This window comes from Gymnodraco acuticeps, unplaced genomic scaffold (genome assembly GCF_902827175.1).
Source record: "Gymnodraco acuticeps unplaced genomic scaffold, fGymAcu1.1, whole genome shotgun sequence".
Taxonomy (NCBI): domain Eukaryota; kingdom Metazoa; phylum Chordata; class Actinopteri; order Perciformes; family Bathydraconidae; genus Gymnodraco; species Gymnodraco acuticeps.
The window spans coordinates 450,893-465,519 of NW_022991400.1; the positions used below are offsets into that span (position 1 = coordinate 450,893).

The window sequence follows — 14,627 nt, forward strand, 5'->3', positions numbered from 1 at the left end:
TGTGTATGTGTGCCATTTGACAGAGAACAGACTGTTCTCTGTTGCTACATAACACATTTTATGAGAACACATTTATGAGAATACATTATGAAAACACATTAATGAAAATAGTATATACATTATGAAAACAACTTTTATCCTTCAATAACTCTAACAGATAGGAAGACTGGCAGACATTGAAAGAGGTACAGGAAGCGAGGGAGCACGTTCATTTTGATACAGTTTACCCTCCCAGCGATAGTTAAATGTAAATTATTGGAAAATTCTGATTAAAAGCCATTTCTCAGTCTCTTGCGTTGAAAGTCAATTGTAGTCCATCTGAAGATTTTGCTTTTGCATTGCATTTGGGGTTTTGGTTGATTCTAAAAAAACAATGTCTTGGCTTCCAGAATATCAATCTTTTATATCACATTTATACAATAAATACATTTTTCCCCCTCGGAAAATACACACACACACACACACACACACACACACACACACACACACACACACACACACACACACACACACACATACACACACACACACATATTGTCAGCAAACTTTGAAGGCCTTATTAAAAAAATGGTATCTTGATATTTCGCTGAGTATTTGCAAATATTCAAAAACAATAAGGATATCTTCAGAAAGCTAAGAATCTCCTCTTTCCAGTTGTTTACATAACTCAAAATGTGTATCGGAGTCGATGTGACTGATTTTTATAGAGCAGTTCACGTATATTTTTTTGATGCAGATGTAACCTCACAATGAAATCTCTCTTTATCTGCAGAGTGTCCTTCAAACAGTTGATGTCATTATTGGTGATGATTCAAGAGAGTCCTGGACAGTTCTGAATGCAAACGAAAACAACAACGCAAGCTCTGATTTACTGGGTTCGATGGAACTCTTCTCTGATAGAATAGTTGGGACATTTACCTTTGAGACTGATGCAATCCTCCTCAACAGAAGCACCTTTGATGACTCGTTCTACCTAAATCTGAACAGCAGCGTTGTCCTGAACATTTCTAACACCGGCTTTCCCAACGCCGCTATCACCACCATTACTTTCTACACCCTAAATAATGTTATGTCAGTACGGAACACCAGCCTCTTCAACACCAACACCAATAACACTGACCCCGTTAATGCCCTCAACGCAGCTGTGGTGCTAATCAAAGTAAATGAAACGATTCAGAACGTTACTTTAAGCTACGCCAAGATAAACACGACTCTGACGCAAGATCCTCAGTGTGTATTTTGGAACTTTACACTGTTTGACAACAGGGGTGCTTGGGATAGTGACGGGTGTGAGTTTGTTTCCGATATAAATGACACAGTAACCTGCAGATGCGACCATCTCACCTCATTTTCAATTCTGATGTCGACTGGTATCCCTGAAGAACTCAAAACAATCTTGGATCTAATCACCTATGTTGGAGTTGGGATCTCTATGGCAAGTTTAGTTATATGTTTAATTATTGAAGGATACGTTTGGAAAGCCATAACTAAAAATAGCACTGCCTTCATGCGTCATGTTTCCATCATTAACACTGCCCTCTCTCTGTTGATCGCTGACATCTGTTTTATCATCGGTGCCTTCATTGCCGACAACCCAGCTGAAAACCCGGGACCCGGGAAGAGCTATGATGTTCCAGTTGAACCTTGCAGCACAGCAACATTTTTTATGCACTTGTTTTACCTTGCGGTGTTCTTTTGGATGCTAGTTTCAGGCCTTCTGCTATTTTACCGGACAGTCATGGTCTTCTCCCACATGTCCAAGTCAGTCATGTTGGCTATTGGCTTCTTATTAGGCTACGGGTGCCCTCTGATTATAGCTGTTGTTACTGTTGCCGCCACAGCACCAGGAAATGGATACATCAGGAGAAAAGAGGCTTGTTGGCTTAACTGGGAGCAAACAAGGGCCCTATTGGCGTTTGTGATACCTGCCTTATCTATAGTTTGTATCAACATAATTATCGTAATTGTGGTCTTGTTCAAAATGCTAACAAGAGGCGTGGGAGACGCCGCCCAAAGAGATGAAAGGCATACGCTGGTGGTCATTCTAAGGTGTGTGGCCATCTTGACTCCTTTATTTGGACTGACCTGGTCTTTAGGAGTGGGGACCATGCTAGACTCAAGGAATAGAGGACTCCACATTGTCTTTGCACTCTTCAATTCACTACAGGTATTTGCAACCATTAAAAATAACAACTTGTTCTTACATAGGAGTATTTTTATATAATACCTATTTTTGTCAATTCTTTTGATGTTAAAGAAATATGTGTGTTATTTCATTTTCCTCAGGGTTTCTTCATTTTAGTGTTTGGGACACTATTCGATTCAAAGGTATGTTGTATTTAAAATAGTAATTGTGGATAGATGATTGATACCTCTTTTGATAGTAGGAGTAAAAGTATTCAAATCCTGTAACCTGCCAGAAGGTAAAAATACCAGATTATAACTTAATATCATGCAATGAAAAAGGACTAAAGTCATATCAGTTTTAGCATTGTTATCATATTTTATATTCCATCATGATTTTATCATGAAGCATTGAAACAAAATGATAGAGATATCCGTACCTTTGTGATTTAGTGCCCCCAGTTAAAGATTGTAATTGACATTTACACCATAACGTTGAGTGTGCATTTGTTATGATAGCATTACTTACTGTAAGATCAACACTAGCAGGTTGACAACTTTGTTAACAAAGCCAAACATCAAGAATCAGAATCAGAAGTCCTTAACTGTCCAACGGCAGCAACATTTACAATGTTACAGCAAGACCAGTGCCAAAGCAAGAGTACACAACACAATACATAGAAGGCCGGCTAATCAGCTCATCTGGCTTATGTAGTCCTGTAGTTCAGGCTGTGTTGACGCCGTCACTTTGTAATGGGAAAATAAATACTCCAAAGTGAAGAAAACAAGAAAAACTAAACCTGCCAATTTTAACAGAATTACTGGAAGAATGTTTTCGTCTACCATTTTGTAGTGAAGAGCTGTGGATCTTGGAAATACTGGTAGCCTAGTTTTAAGCCCTTGACTATAAGGAATATATACACATGAGTGAAATGAACTTGCTCACTCCATATAACTGGCTGCAATCTAATTACAAGAATGCACTCAAAGTAAAGATATAAATATATCAACATAAAAACGTATAGGTGTTGCCGTCTCAAGGGCTATGAACGAAGGATGGCACAGGAATAGCATGTATCAGCTTCACTGGAGCACACATGCCATTTTAGGATCACTAAAACTATCTTCCTGTCATGTAAGAGCGAGCTTAAAAACACACCAAATGGTTGGTGAAGCCAGAACAGAGGGTCTCTATCTTCCTTGACAATGATGACATGCTGTATTCCAGCCAATCGTGGCTTGCAAAAAGAGCTTGTTTTTACTGCTTCAAGCTTTGTTTTGCAATCCATTGTTTTATCAAAGGTAAACTGGTAATTGTTACATGTGAATAGAGGATTTAAGGGCATATTTGTTAAATAGTTATCTCAGTAATGGATTGGTTTGAAAGAGTTCTATACAAGTTCAGATAACAAAGTGTAACACAAGGGCAGTACTCTAGCCTACTGGGCGAATATGCTTAGCAGCCCCTCTAAAGCTCACAAGAGAGTTAATGCTAATTATAAAGCAAGTAAGCTTATTTTCTCTAAAATGTTGTTTACAAATGTTAATATTCCTGAATGTTTTCCGAATCGCACATAAATTGATTGAGATTAATTTGATTTTCCTGTAGATCTGTTCTATCCTCGCAAGAAAATTGCCTGCAACAAGCACAGGCTCCAATACAACAAGAGTAAGTCATTTAAAGTGTATGCAGTTTTTCTTGTTCATAATGTTTCTACCCATTAATTAACAAAGACATCCTGCAATCACCTATTTATACCATACAACATTTTTTTTCTACTTTAGAGTACAAGTGGTGGCATGTCCTCCACTGGACTGAACTGGTTCCATCGACTGCGTGGAAGAAGATGCAAGTTTTAATTTTAAATTGAGCAGTTCTTTTAATTTACTGAGATACATTTTCCCTAATTACAATTTGTTATTTGTCTTTCAGATGTCTATCACATGTCAGAGGCTGCCAACTCGGGCAGTGCTGGTGCGTCAGAGTCATTCTCCAATATCTAAATCAATGCATGGAACCGTACACATTATTTCATTAGGGCTATTTATTCAAAATATCTGACAGTTATTGTAGGATTTTCAGCACATAATCAGAAATGATGCAGTTTACTGGGATGATATTGTAAGAGACAGACAACAGACATGGTTAGTTTTGAAATCAGCGTAGTTTAGGTCCTATAGGCAGCATTAAAATATGTTTGCATTGTAAAGGTACTGTTCTGTTACTCAAAGCCCTAGGAAAGCAAGTGTGACACAACATTGTAAATGAAACTGAAATTACATTTTATTTTGAAGTGTGAAATGTAGTGGTGCTCTGAATCAATGACGTGCAATGATCAATTATTATCTTGTAATGTACAGTCGTAGTGAATCATACCTACTAGTTTCTAGGTGTTTCATGATATCATTGATAATACCATGTCTATGTTCCTGGGGAAAAGAGCATAATACTTCCTACATGAAAAGTAGCTACCGGAGATATAACAAAGTACCTGTATCACAAGTTTGAACGGAAAATGTTGCATACTTTCTACAGATTCATTGTTAATGCAGTTTGTGCAAATGAACGATGACAGAGCTCCAAGGTTATCCACCTTGAAATGGGGTTGGGGCAGGGCGGGTGCACCAAGAGTTTTGAAAGTCTGCATTGTTCCGAAGACCCACTATTCTGAAAGCCACTAGATAGAAAGAATCCATTATTGTCCGACAGTCCGTTACAATAGCACATTACTCCAAAAGCCAAGCCTATCCAGTCTCTGATTGTGTTATGTTATTATGAGAGTGCTTTCATACTTGTTTGATACTGAAATTGTATATATTTATTAGGGCCGGGACTCGATTAAAAAAATTAATCTAATTAATTAGAGGCTTTGTAATTAATTAATCGAAATTAATCGCATTTTTAATCACATATAAATATTTGACCTAAGAACAGTGAGAAGCAATTTTTTTCACATGGATTTTAGTATACCATTAGGCGCATTCACACCGCAGTACTTTTCCCACAAAGGTTCATGAGAATTTAGTTCATGAGAACTCTTTGAACCTGGGGGTGGATTAGGCAAATGAAGCCGCTGACGTCACTTCTTCTTCTTCTGCTTTGGGTTTACTGGCAGGCCGCAAACCACTTCACGGCGTATACTGCCGCCCAAAGTCCCCGGTCGGAAGTCCCCGGAGTTGGGGACTGGCTTCAGTAGAAGCTGCTGTCCCGATCCGAGTAAATCGCCAGAACGCCGACACCTCCTCATCTCCACCGCTCCCATGTTTTATTTTGTGTTGCCATAAGTTAGTCTCTCTGCGTTTCTGCGCTGGGCTAATGCTAATAATGCTAATGCGAGGATAATAAAATGGCGGCTTCACAAAACTTTTTGGGAGTTTTACGGGGCGTGGTTTGCAATCCTCCCAGCCAATCAGAAATATAGCTCTTTTCTCACAAGAGAGCCGTACGAAAGTCCCTGCTCTCTAGCAGCTCTCTGCTCTCTAGCAGGGACTTTCGTGGGGGTAAAAAGGTTCTCATGAACTAATTTTAGTACCGGCTCTTTTTGGTGTGAACGCGATAAAAGACGCTAACGTCCACGCTAGCTGCTATATGTTTTGCATTGAGGTGATACTTGAGGCTTGATGTGCTGCGGTGATATGCGAATTCCTTTTTGCATAATTTGCACACAACCGTGCTCTTATCGACGCTTCCATCCGTCCGTTTTTTAAAAGAACATTTCCCACTGTTGTTCACTGTGGTTTGTTGTTGTCTGAAGTCATGAACGTTAGTTGGTTCTCCAGTATAATCGATATGCCTGAAACTCATCCAGTGAGAAACGTTCCGCGGTGCAAAAATAAGTGCGATTAAAATGCGTTAATTTTGTGTAATTAATTAATCTTAATTAACGCGTTAAAGTCCCGGCCCTAATATTTATATAAATATATATGTGTGTGTATATGTCCGCATCTGTAGCCTGTTATTGTCTCATTATACCGCACTGTCAATGAATTAACTAGACATACTATCCATTTAGGGCAAAACCTAAACAAAAAGTGTAATGGTGTAAAAAGATATTGATTTTTAGTAGCAGTGTAGCTCAATAATGCATGTTAGCTAAACAGCAGCAGTTGAAGGAAACAGAAATTAAATGAAACTAAGTGTAATGTTCATTGGCCCGCCCCCCCCCACCAAAAAAAAACGCTCGCCATAGAGAACCGCAGTGACGCGTCGTAAAACCCGGAAGTAAACTTCTTCCGCTTCCTTCGTGAAAAACGCAATGCAAATTCTCCATAGAATTTTGGAAAATAGCGCGAAATAAGGTCTGTGGTTGACACACATTTAAGAGAGGGATCACGTTTTGTTCAGCCGGATAATCTCCACATGTCTACCCTACTTTTATAATTTTTGAATCATAAATCTAGTCGCCAAAAGCGAAATGCTAACGTTATGCTATAAACTAACTACAAGCCAGTACAGCAGCAGGGTCGCACGACTTCAACGTCACGCCAACTTAAGATCGTTTCAACTGACTTGCACTGAAACTGCACTTTGAACACTTTAAATATATTAACATTTTAAACTGTATACCCCGGTTATCTAGGCCCTTTTTGTTTTGTTTAATGTATACCCCGTTTATCTAGGCCCTTTTTGTTTTGTTTTATGTATACATGTCACACTGTGGGAAATGATATTTCGATATTTCTGGATGTATAACACATGTAGAATTTTTGGCAATAAAGCTGACTTTGACTTTCGCTTGCTTGCATATTTTAACAAAGCTTTTCATTTGAGCCACACTGAATTTCACTAGAAGTCATGGCTGTGTCAATTACCAGTCTGATATCGTTTTACTAAGACGACAAGAGTGTAGATAGAGGAGAGAACCACTACAAGTCAGGACACGTACAACAGTGCAGCCGAGATGAAGATGTGCTTACCGGTGTTGTCAGGGCTAGCATGAGGGACAAGGTTTATAGTGTCGGTGAGTAGTGATAGCAAGAGTACCGTTAACCTAGAGTTAATTTATTCACATTAATTCCCATCAACAAATCCATTTTATGTGTCACATGAAATCTTTATTAGGCAAGGCAAGTTTATTTATATAGGCTATAGCACCTTTCAACACAAGGCAATTCAAAGTGCTTTACAAAAAATGAAAGACATTAAGAAAATGGAATTTAAAATCAGTCATTAAAAAGAAAAGATAATAAAAGAAACATTAAAAGAAAAAATACATGGATACAAGTTACAGTGCAGTCTAAGATATGAATAGTTCAATTAAAAGCAGCGACAAAAAGAAAAGTCTTTAGTCTGGATTTAAAAGTAGTCAGAGTTGCAGCGGACCTGCAGGTTTCTGGGAGTTTGTTCCAGAGCATAATAACTGAACGCTGCTTCTCCATGTTTAGTTCTGACTCTGGGGACAGAAAGCTGACCAGTCCCTGAAGACCTGAGAGATCTGGATGGTTCATCATTTAGCAGGAGGTCAGAAATGTATTTTGGGCCTAAACCATTCAGTGCTTTATAAACCAGCAGCAGTATTTTGAAATCTATTCTTTGACACACAGGAAGCCAGTGTAAAGACGTCAGAACAGGAGTGATGTGATCCACTTTCTTAGTGTTAGTGAGGACTCGAGCAGCAGCGTTCTGAATCAGCTGCAGCTTCCTAATAGATTTTTTAGTGAGACCTGTGAAGACACCATTGCAGTAGTCGAGTCTACTGAAGATAAAAGCATGGACAAGTTTTTTCCAAATCCTGCTGTGACATTAGTCTTTTAATCCTAGATATATTCTTTAGGTGATAGTAGGCTGATTTAGTAACTGTTTTAATGTGACTGTTGAAACTCAGGTCAGAGTCCATGACTACACCTAGATTTCTGGCTTTATCTGTTGTTTTGAACATTGCAGACTGAAGCTCAGCGCTAACTTTTATACGTTCTGACTTGGCTCCAAAAACCATTACCTCAGTTTTATCTTTGTTTAATTGGAGAAAGTTCTGACACATCCAGTCATTGATTTGTTCAATGCACTTACTCAGTGTTTGAATTGGAGCATAGTCTCCTGGTGAAATGGTTACGTAAATGTGTGTGTCATCTGCATACTGTAGCTATGGTAACTTATTTTGTTGTTCTTCATTACATTACCACATCAGCATGTAGACGTTAAAGAGAAGAGGCCCCAAGATTACAAATATTACACACCAGAAAACACAGAAATATCCATGAAATAAACATATAGTAGGCTATAAACAATTAAAGGGATAATTGGGAAGGCATTACAAATGTAAATATATTTTAAATAATAAAACAATCCCACCACCACAGGTATCTACAGGAGAAGAGGGAATTCTCTCCACAAAATGTGAATGCCTACGTGGAGAATGCAGTCATTAGCCATCTTTGCCATCCACAATTGCAGCTGCACTCACACCCCGTCAGTGGAAGAAGCCAAAGGCAGCTAAACGTACGCATTCAGTGGAGGAGCTATTTCCTCCAACCAATAACTCATTCAACCCGCTGACAAGAGAGCCCAGCTCCGAAGATCGTGACTGGCTGAGGAACAGACTCTGGGGCAGGTTATCAGAAATTTCTTGGCTTCTCTCCCCCGAGCCAGAAGAGGAACACTACAGCTTGGAAACACTTACTGTTCCTGAAATTATCAAATCTGTTGGGCATCAGGGACCTGAGGCAATTGTGGCAAGCATGGCATTGTCTGAAGAGCAATAGAGGGCAATTCAGGTGGCTACCACTGGTCAGCGAACCAACCCAAACTGGCATTTGTTCAGGAAAGGAAGGTTGACTGCCAGCAACTTTGGAGCTGTTCTGAGGTCAAAGCGTGTGACTGCTTCCCTTATTACCAGGGTGCTAGGGCAACAACAGGCCCTTGATGGTGTTTTGTCTGTACAGTGGGGGACTATGAATTAATGTGAGGGCGTCAGGGCATTCACCACTGCAACACAGATGCAGGCCCCATGAGTCAGGTTTGTGGCTCTCCCAATCAGGAGTGTTGGGGGCATCTCCAGATGGTCTGGTAGGGTCTTCCGCTGTGCTGGAGGTAAAGTGTCCCTACGGAGCCAGGGAAATGACAATTAGTGAAGCATTGCAAATCAAGGGCTTCTGTGTCAGTAAGGAGGGAGAAACATTCAGCCTGCGTGAGGAGCATCCTTACTGGCACCAAGTGCAAGGTCAGCTTCACCTCACTGCAAGAAAGAAGAAGAAATAAAACAAATGTGAATCGTTTTTAATTTACATTTACTCGCCTTTGCAATGTTGTTGTTGTTAGAGTGTTAGGCTTCCTGTCAGCTCGTCTGTTGGGAAGATATACAATATTAGTTTCATGGAAGTCACACCGTCACATATAAGAGCATTAAGACATACAGTACATAGGCTAAAACAAAACATCTAAAGATATAACCTTGCACTTTGTCTCGTGAACATTTTCACTATTTTGACATTTTTATAGATGAAAATTGAACTAAAGAAATAAATGGTAGATTAATCCATATTGAAAATAGGTGTCAGCTGCTACACTAATTATAATAGTTATATTTCTTAATTAATTAAGATAAGATATTACTGTATTGATCCCAATTTGGGAAATGTTTGTGTTGCAGCAGCATAACAAGAAAAACAAAATATAAGTTATTATATAAACAAAAGTATGTGAGGGATGGAATATTAAATTGAATATAAATGTAAAATGTACATGTGATTTTACGTCCAAGAGAAGCTATGGAGCAGAGAGTTCTCTGCCAGCCAGAGGTGATTTGTTATTAGTTCAATATGTCAAACTGATTTCCCTGACTACAATCTTTAGTTACATGGTGAAACGTTATGCTGCTTGTACTAATTAGACTTATCATATAAGCGACACAGGTTTTAATCATATGTATTCATTATCTTCTTTACTTATGTTGCAGTCTTTTCAGCAGCGCCATCTCTAAAACGGCGATACAGTCACTACCCATCATTTACATTTCACCGTGACATGGACAAAAATGTAACGTCAGCTTACCTCATGGCACGAATCCAGACTCTCCTTTGGAAAACATTGCCCGGGAAACGATAGAACGAGCACGTTTCATGCGAAGACCTGTGGCTGCAACCCGGAGCAAAGCAACAAACCATTGCGTAGCTAACTAGTAGCGCTAGCTTTAGCTAACGTTAGCTAACGAAACGAACTGCTGAGTCAAATTGGAAAACACTGGTAATTAATTATTCTATAATTTGTAAAACTACGGTGTTAAAAACGACAATTTCAAAAATACAGATTATAATGGTCAGCTATAGATATACAGATACTAAAGATACTAAAGATAGGCAGGTACTTGCTTTCAAGCAGAACACTACGGTGGCCGGCAGGTGCAAACGCTAAACAACGGCCAAAAACACACACATAAGCAGGAAACACCTGCAAATAATGAAATGAAAAACCAACAAACCCTGAAAACACATACAACAGAAAAACGCTGCATTTACAGAAATGATGCAAGCTAAACCTACAACAGACAAACCCTGAAAACAAACGCAACAGAAAAACGCTGCAAATACAAAAACGATATGCAAAGTCAAAAGTATACAATCGAATAACACGTTACAAAAAAAAAGACATTACAAAAAAAAAACATTCCGGAAGTGCTTCAGGCCTCTAGGGGGCGCGCTACGTGGAACAGATTGATGTATGACCAGACATAGAGAGAACGAACAAGAGGAAAGAAAGTTCATTTAAGTGGAGAAAGATATAAGAAGGTAAGTTTTGTTTTGTTTTTATACATAGAGCGTCATATTTACGTAGCTAGCGTTAGCGTGTTTGATCAAAGAGCTTGCAAGAGCCATTGTGCACCTAAATGTAACTCTTGACATAATATAGATATAGTATAGAACCGGGACGCCCCTCCCTACACGCAGATCACACAGACTGGGTGGGGTCTCACGCCCTCACCTCGTGGATGGGACCTCAACTGAGCCGCAAATGCGATGCGGTGATAAAAAGGAAATCAAATGTAAAAAGTTGAATTAAAATATTAAAACAGCAACACAACATTATTCCCACATTAAAAGACAGTCTGAAGAGGTGTGTTTTGAAGGTGGGGGGGTCGGTGCAGTCTCTGATGTTTAATGGGAGTGAGTTCCAGAGGGAGGGGGCAGCGATGGAGAAAGCTCTGTCCCCCCAGGTTCGGTGCTTGGTTTGTGGGGGGATAGACAGGAGGTTGGCTTCTGATGAGTTAATTGAAAGACCGTTCTTTAATACTATTATAATATTTAGGTAGCCGAAAAATATCCACTCTTTTTGACTTAACCTAGCTGTCCTACATTTTATTTCTCCACAGATGTACTATCCATTCTGTGGTTCCAGCGTGACATCTTCGCATGGCTTTTGTGGTGTCTGTGGCAGAGACATCACATTTCTAAAAGATGTGGCTAACAAAGTCCCTGAGGAGATGCCCACCACTAGTGCGTATCTAAGTGCACAGCCTAGCACCAGTGCAGGTAAATAGGTTGTTCGTTGTATTACCAAACAATAAGTATTTATAGAAAACTTGGTTTAAAAGTTCGAATTCTGTTATTATACAAATACATCTCTAAACTATGTGGCTTACCTACTGTTGAATGTGTTATAAGATGTTCCTCAGAAGGGATTGAGGATGAGACTCCTATTGAACATAATGAAGAGTAATGAATGTTATATTCCTGTTTTTTTGTAGCAGGAAGCTCAGCTGTAGAGTCCCATTTGCATATTATTGTCTTTTTGCAGATTTCTGTTGGAGTAATGAGGAGGATGGATGGCTGCCTTAAACCTTTGAGAGGGAGGTCACTTCCCCTTAATGTCGAACCTCAATGGGCATGTGAAGAACTGTTGGCTGCTGCCATAAAAAAGCAGAAAGCCTTTAACCAGGACTTGGAAGATGGTGCCCATGTCTTGTTGTACCCTGATGCGAGGGTGATAACAAATATCCCCGGAACGGACACCCCTTTCACAGTACAGATGTACAAAGAGGCCATTGGAAAGCCCTACCAACGAATTACGTTGTACATCTGTACTCTTGAAGCCGTTGAAAACAGTTGTAAGTGCTTTTGACATATATTCCCCCTTGTTTAAAGCACTAAACTGTATAATAGTTCAAATGTAAACATAACAGTTGTTCTGTCTATATTTCTTAACACAATTCATTCCACCCATCATTCCTTTCTCTTCGTGGTTGAACTTATGACGTCAAATGGTCTTTTATGAATAGTGGCAGAAGAAATGGAATTTAAGTATCAACAAAAGCTTCCAAACTTTCCTTCTGTTCAAACTGTTATAAATTCCCTCTTAAGGATTGTAATTCTAAATTAACCTTTTTTCTCACAACAATGTTGGTTTGTTGTGCCCTAAATCCTAATGTGAGAGTGAAAAAGACGGTCAACAATATAATGTACATTTCACAAACATTTTGTGTTTCGATTGAATCCTTTCTGATTGATGTCAATCCAATAATTCAGGATTCAAACCAACATTTGATGATAGGTACAGACGTAGGGGAACAATTATTTGTATAGTATTAATCATGACACTTTTATTTTCTTAGGTTACACTGGAACAACCTCTTCAAGTGACGAGGACAGTGTGGTTGTTGCAAAGTTGCCATCTGGAGACAGTCTTGCTGACACCGTGGTCAGTTTGGATCTATCGTGGCATTTATTCTTAATTAAAGTGAATTTATTTTATTTCAGTCAGTCATTTGTGTGTTGTATGCAGGTGTGGGACTTTCCAAATGAACAGAGCACTCCCAGAATGGACAACAGTTTGCCAGGGTCAAATAAAACATTGTCAACATGTTATTTTGTGCCACAAGAAGCAGAATGTTTTAACAGTACAGTAGTTTCAATATATTTTTTGTTTACCTTTATCAGACCTCTCAGGCACCCACAACCAGCGTCTGATCGGGTAAGACTAATTAAAAATGTAATTATACCATGTAGGTTTGAATTTGTGAACATGAAATCAATAAATACCTTTGTGTGCTAATGACACTGTCATTAGATAAACTGCATCATTATTTATTGGGTAAAAGTAGGATGGAGAACCAACCCCATTCCAGGAAGAGGTCCAGTCTGCCCCGGGTCAGAACACCTTCTATAGGTAAACGATGTTGACAGTTGCATCGTGACACAGTTGTTTGGTGTGTATTTTTATTTGTACATTTGGTTGTTTGCATAGCCTCCAATCACAGTGGGTAATATTGCGAGGAAGCAGAACAATTATACTTTCATACATTTCCAAAGGACACCCACAACATCTTAGTGAAGACGATACAAAAAACACCCACAAATATTTTTCAAAGGTCAGATATTGTTTGTTGCATCCATTTCAAATGTTTACAAGGATTGTGCAGGAGTATGACAAAGTGCTGTTGTCAGTTTAGAACCCAATGTATTAAAAAAAACCAGGAAGAGGATCGACATCCTTTTGCAAATATGACTGTCATGCATATATTATGTATTTGAAAGTCATTATTCAACTGTCTTCTCACTGCAGCAACTACACAACTGTGTATGCACTTATCATTATTGACAGCCAGTCTGAGCCAGAAGAGGAAACGGAGCAAACTGCAGAGGAAATGTATTAAATGTTACTTTTATCACTTGATTTTTTTATTCTATACTGTAAATCTTATTATAGCTTCATCATTTAATATTGCAATACATCACTTTGTCTTTCCCAGCACAGAATACCTGACTGCGCCAGACATTGTTGCAGAACTCTCTGCAAAAATTAAAAATACCTCTTGCAGCAGGTTCAATATTAATAGAGCCAATGTGTGGGATGGAGCAATCCGCAGCTTCAAAGTTGCCTCATTCGACCCCTCTCATCAGATGCAGGTTAAGTTTACTGATGATGAGGGACAAACTGAGGATGGAGTGGACACTGGTGGTCCCAAGCGTGAGTTCCTGACCCTCCTAATGGAATGCCTGAGAATGAGAAGAATATTTGATGGTCCACAGGACAGGAAATTCCTCAAGTTCGACAATGCAGGTAATGATGTTCGCAAATCTGTCTTATGTTCAATACTGTACTGTAAATATAGGAGCTGCTTATGGATTTTGCAGCTTGATTTACGTGACAATTACATTATCTTATACTGTATATCTTTATGATAACGTGGCAACTGTTGGTTAACGTGATAATAATTTAACAAAAAATATCAACAGCTGCAAAAGATGATGAATACTTTCATGTTGGGAGGATGATTGCAACTTCTATAGTTCAAAAACACAAGGAGAAAAAGAAGAAAACATCATGTCATGGCTCACTGTCTCAAAATCTGATTCTAAATGTATAATGTTCTTTATAAAGATATAACTAATACACAATTATGAATGTATAATATAAGCTGTTTTGTGTATTTAATCATGCATTGGTCTACAATTTAATGATGGCTTCTACATATTTCACATAAACAGACAATGAAAAAATGTGTCCTTCATGCTGATAACTAGTGTATGCATCTGCCAATTAGTATTCTAAACAGAGTAGTGTGTTGAAT

General features: G+C 38.8%; 2 protein-coding genes across 2 annotated transcripts in view; both read left to right on the top strand.

The window, feature by feature from the left end:
* LOC117532366 (adhesion G-protein coupled receptor F1-like) overlaps positions 1–4,987 on the top strand; it is a 32,837-nt gene extending 27,850 nt beyond the window's left edge. The window contains exons 13-17 of the mRNA XM_034195676.1: positions 773–2,167; positions 2,287–2,328; positions 3,734–3,793; positions 3,910–3,973; positions 4,058–4,987. Coding sequence (XP_034051567.1) covers positions 773–2,167; positions 2,287–2,328; positions 3,734–3,793; positions 3,910–3,973; positions 4,058–4,128 — 1,632 coding nt within the window. The 3' untranslated portion in view covers positions 4,129–4,987. The remainder of the gene's footprint in view (positions 1–772; positions 2,168–2,286; positions 2,329–3,733; positions 3,794–3,909; positions 3,974–4,057) is intronic.
* A 6,584-nt stretch (positions 4,988–11,571) lies between these two features.
* Positions 11,572–14,309, top strand: LOC117532378. Its single transcript, XM_034195690.1, has 8 exons — positions 11,572–11,589; positions 11,855–12,164; positions 12,669–12,754; positions 12,839–12,894; positions 12,994–13,027; positions 13,158–13,222; positions 13,619–13,702; positions 13,806–14,309. The coding sequence occupies exons 2-8, from the start codon at positions 11,870–11,872 to the stop codon at positions 14,236–14,238; spliced, it is 1,053 nt and encodes a 350-aa protein (XP_034051581.1). The 5' UTR covers positions 11,572–11,589; positions 11,855–11,869; the 3' UTR covers positions 14,239–14,309.
* Positions 14,310–14,627: the final 318 nt, after the last annotated feature.

Bases quoted from the DNA above. Each gene is read 5' to 3' on its own strand.
- LOC117532378 (XM_034195690.1), top strand. From the start codon at position 11,870: ATGAGGAGGATGGATGGCTGCCTTAAACCTTTGAGAGGGAGGTCACTT. The intron at 13,223-13,618 runs GTAAACGATGTT...TTCTCACTGCAG, and splicing joins GGTCAGAACACCTTCTATAG to CAACTACACAACTGTGTATG. The intron at 13,703-13,805 runs GTATTAAATGTT...TGTCTTTCCCAG, and splicing joins GAGCAAACTGCAGAGGAAAT to CACAGAATACCTGACTGCGC.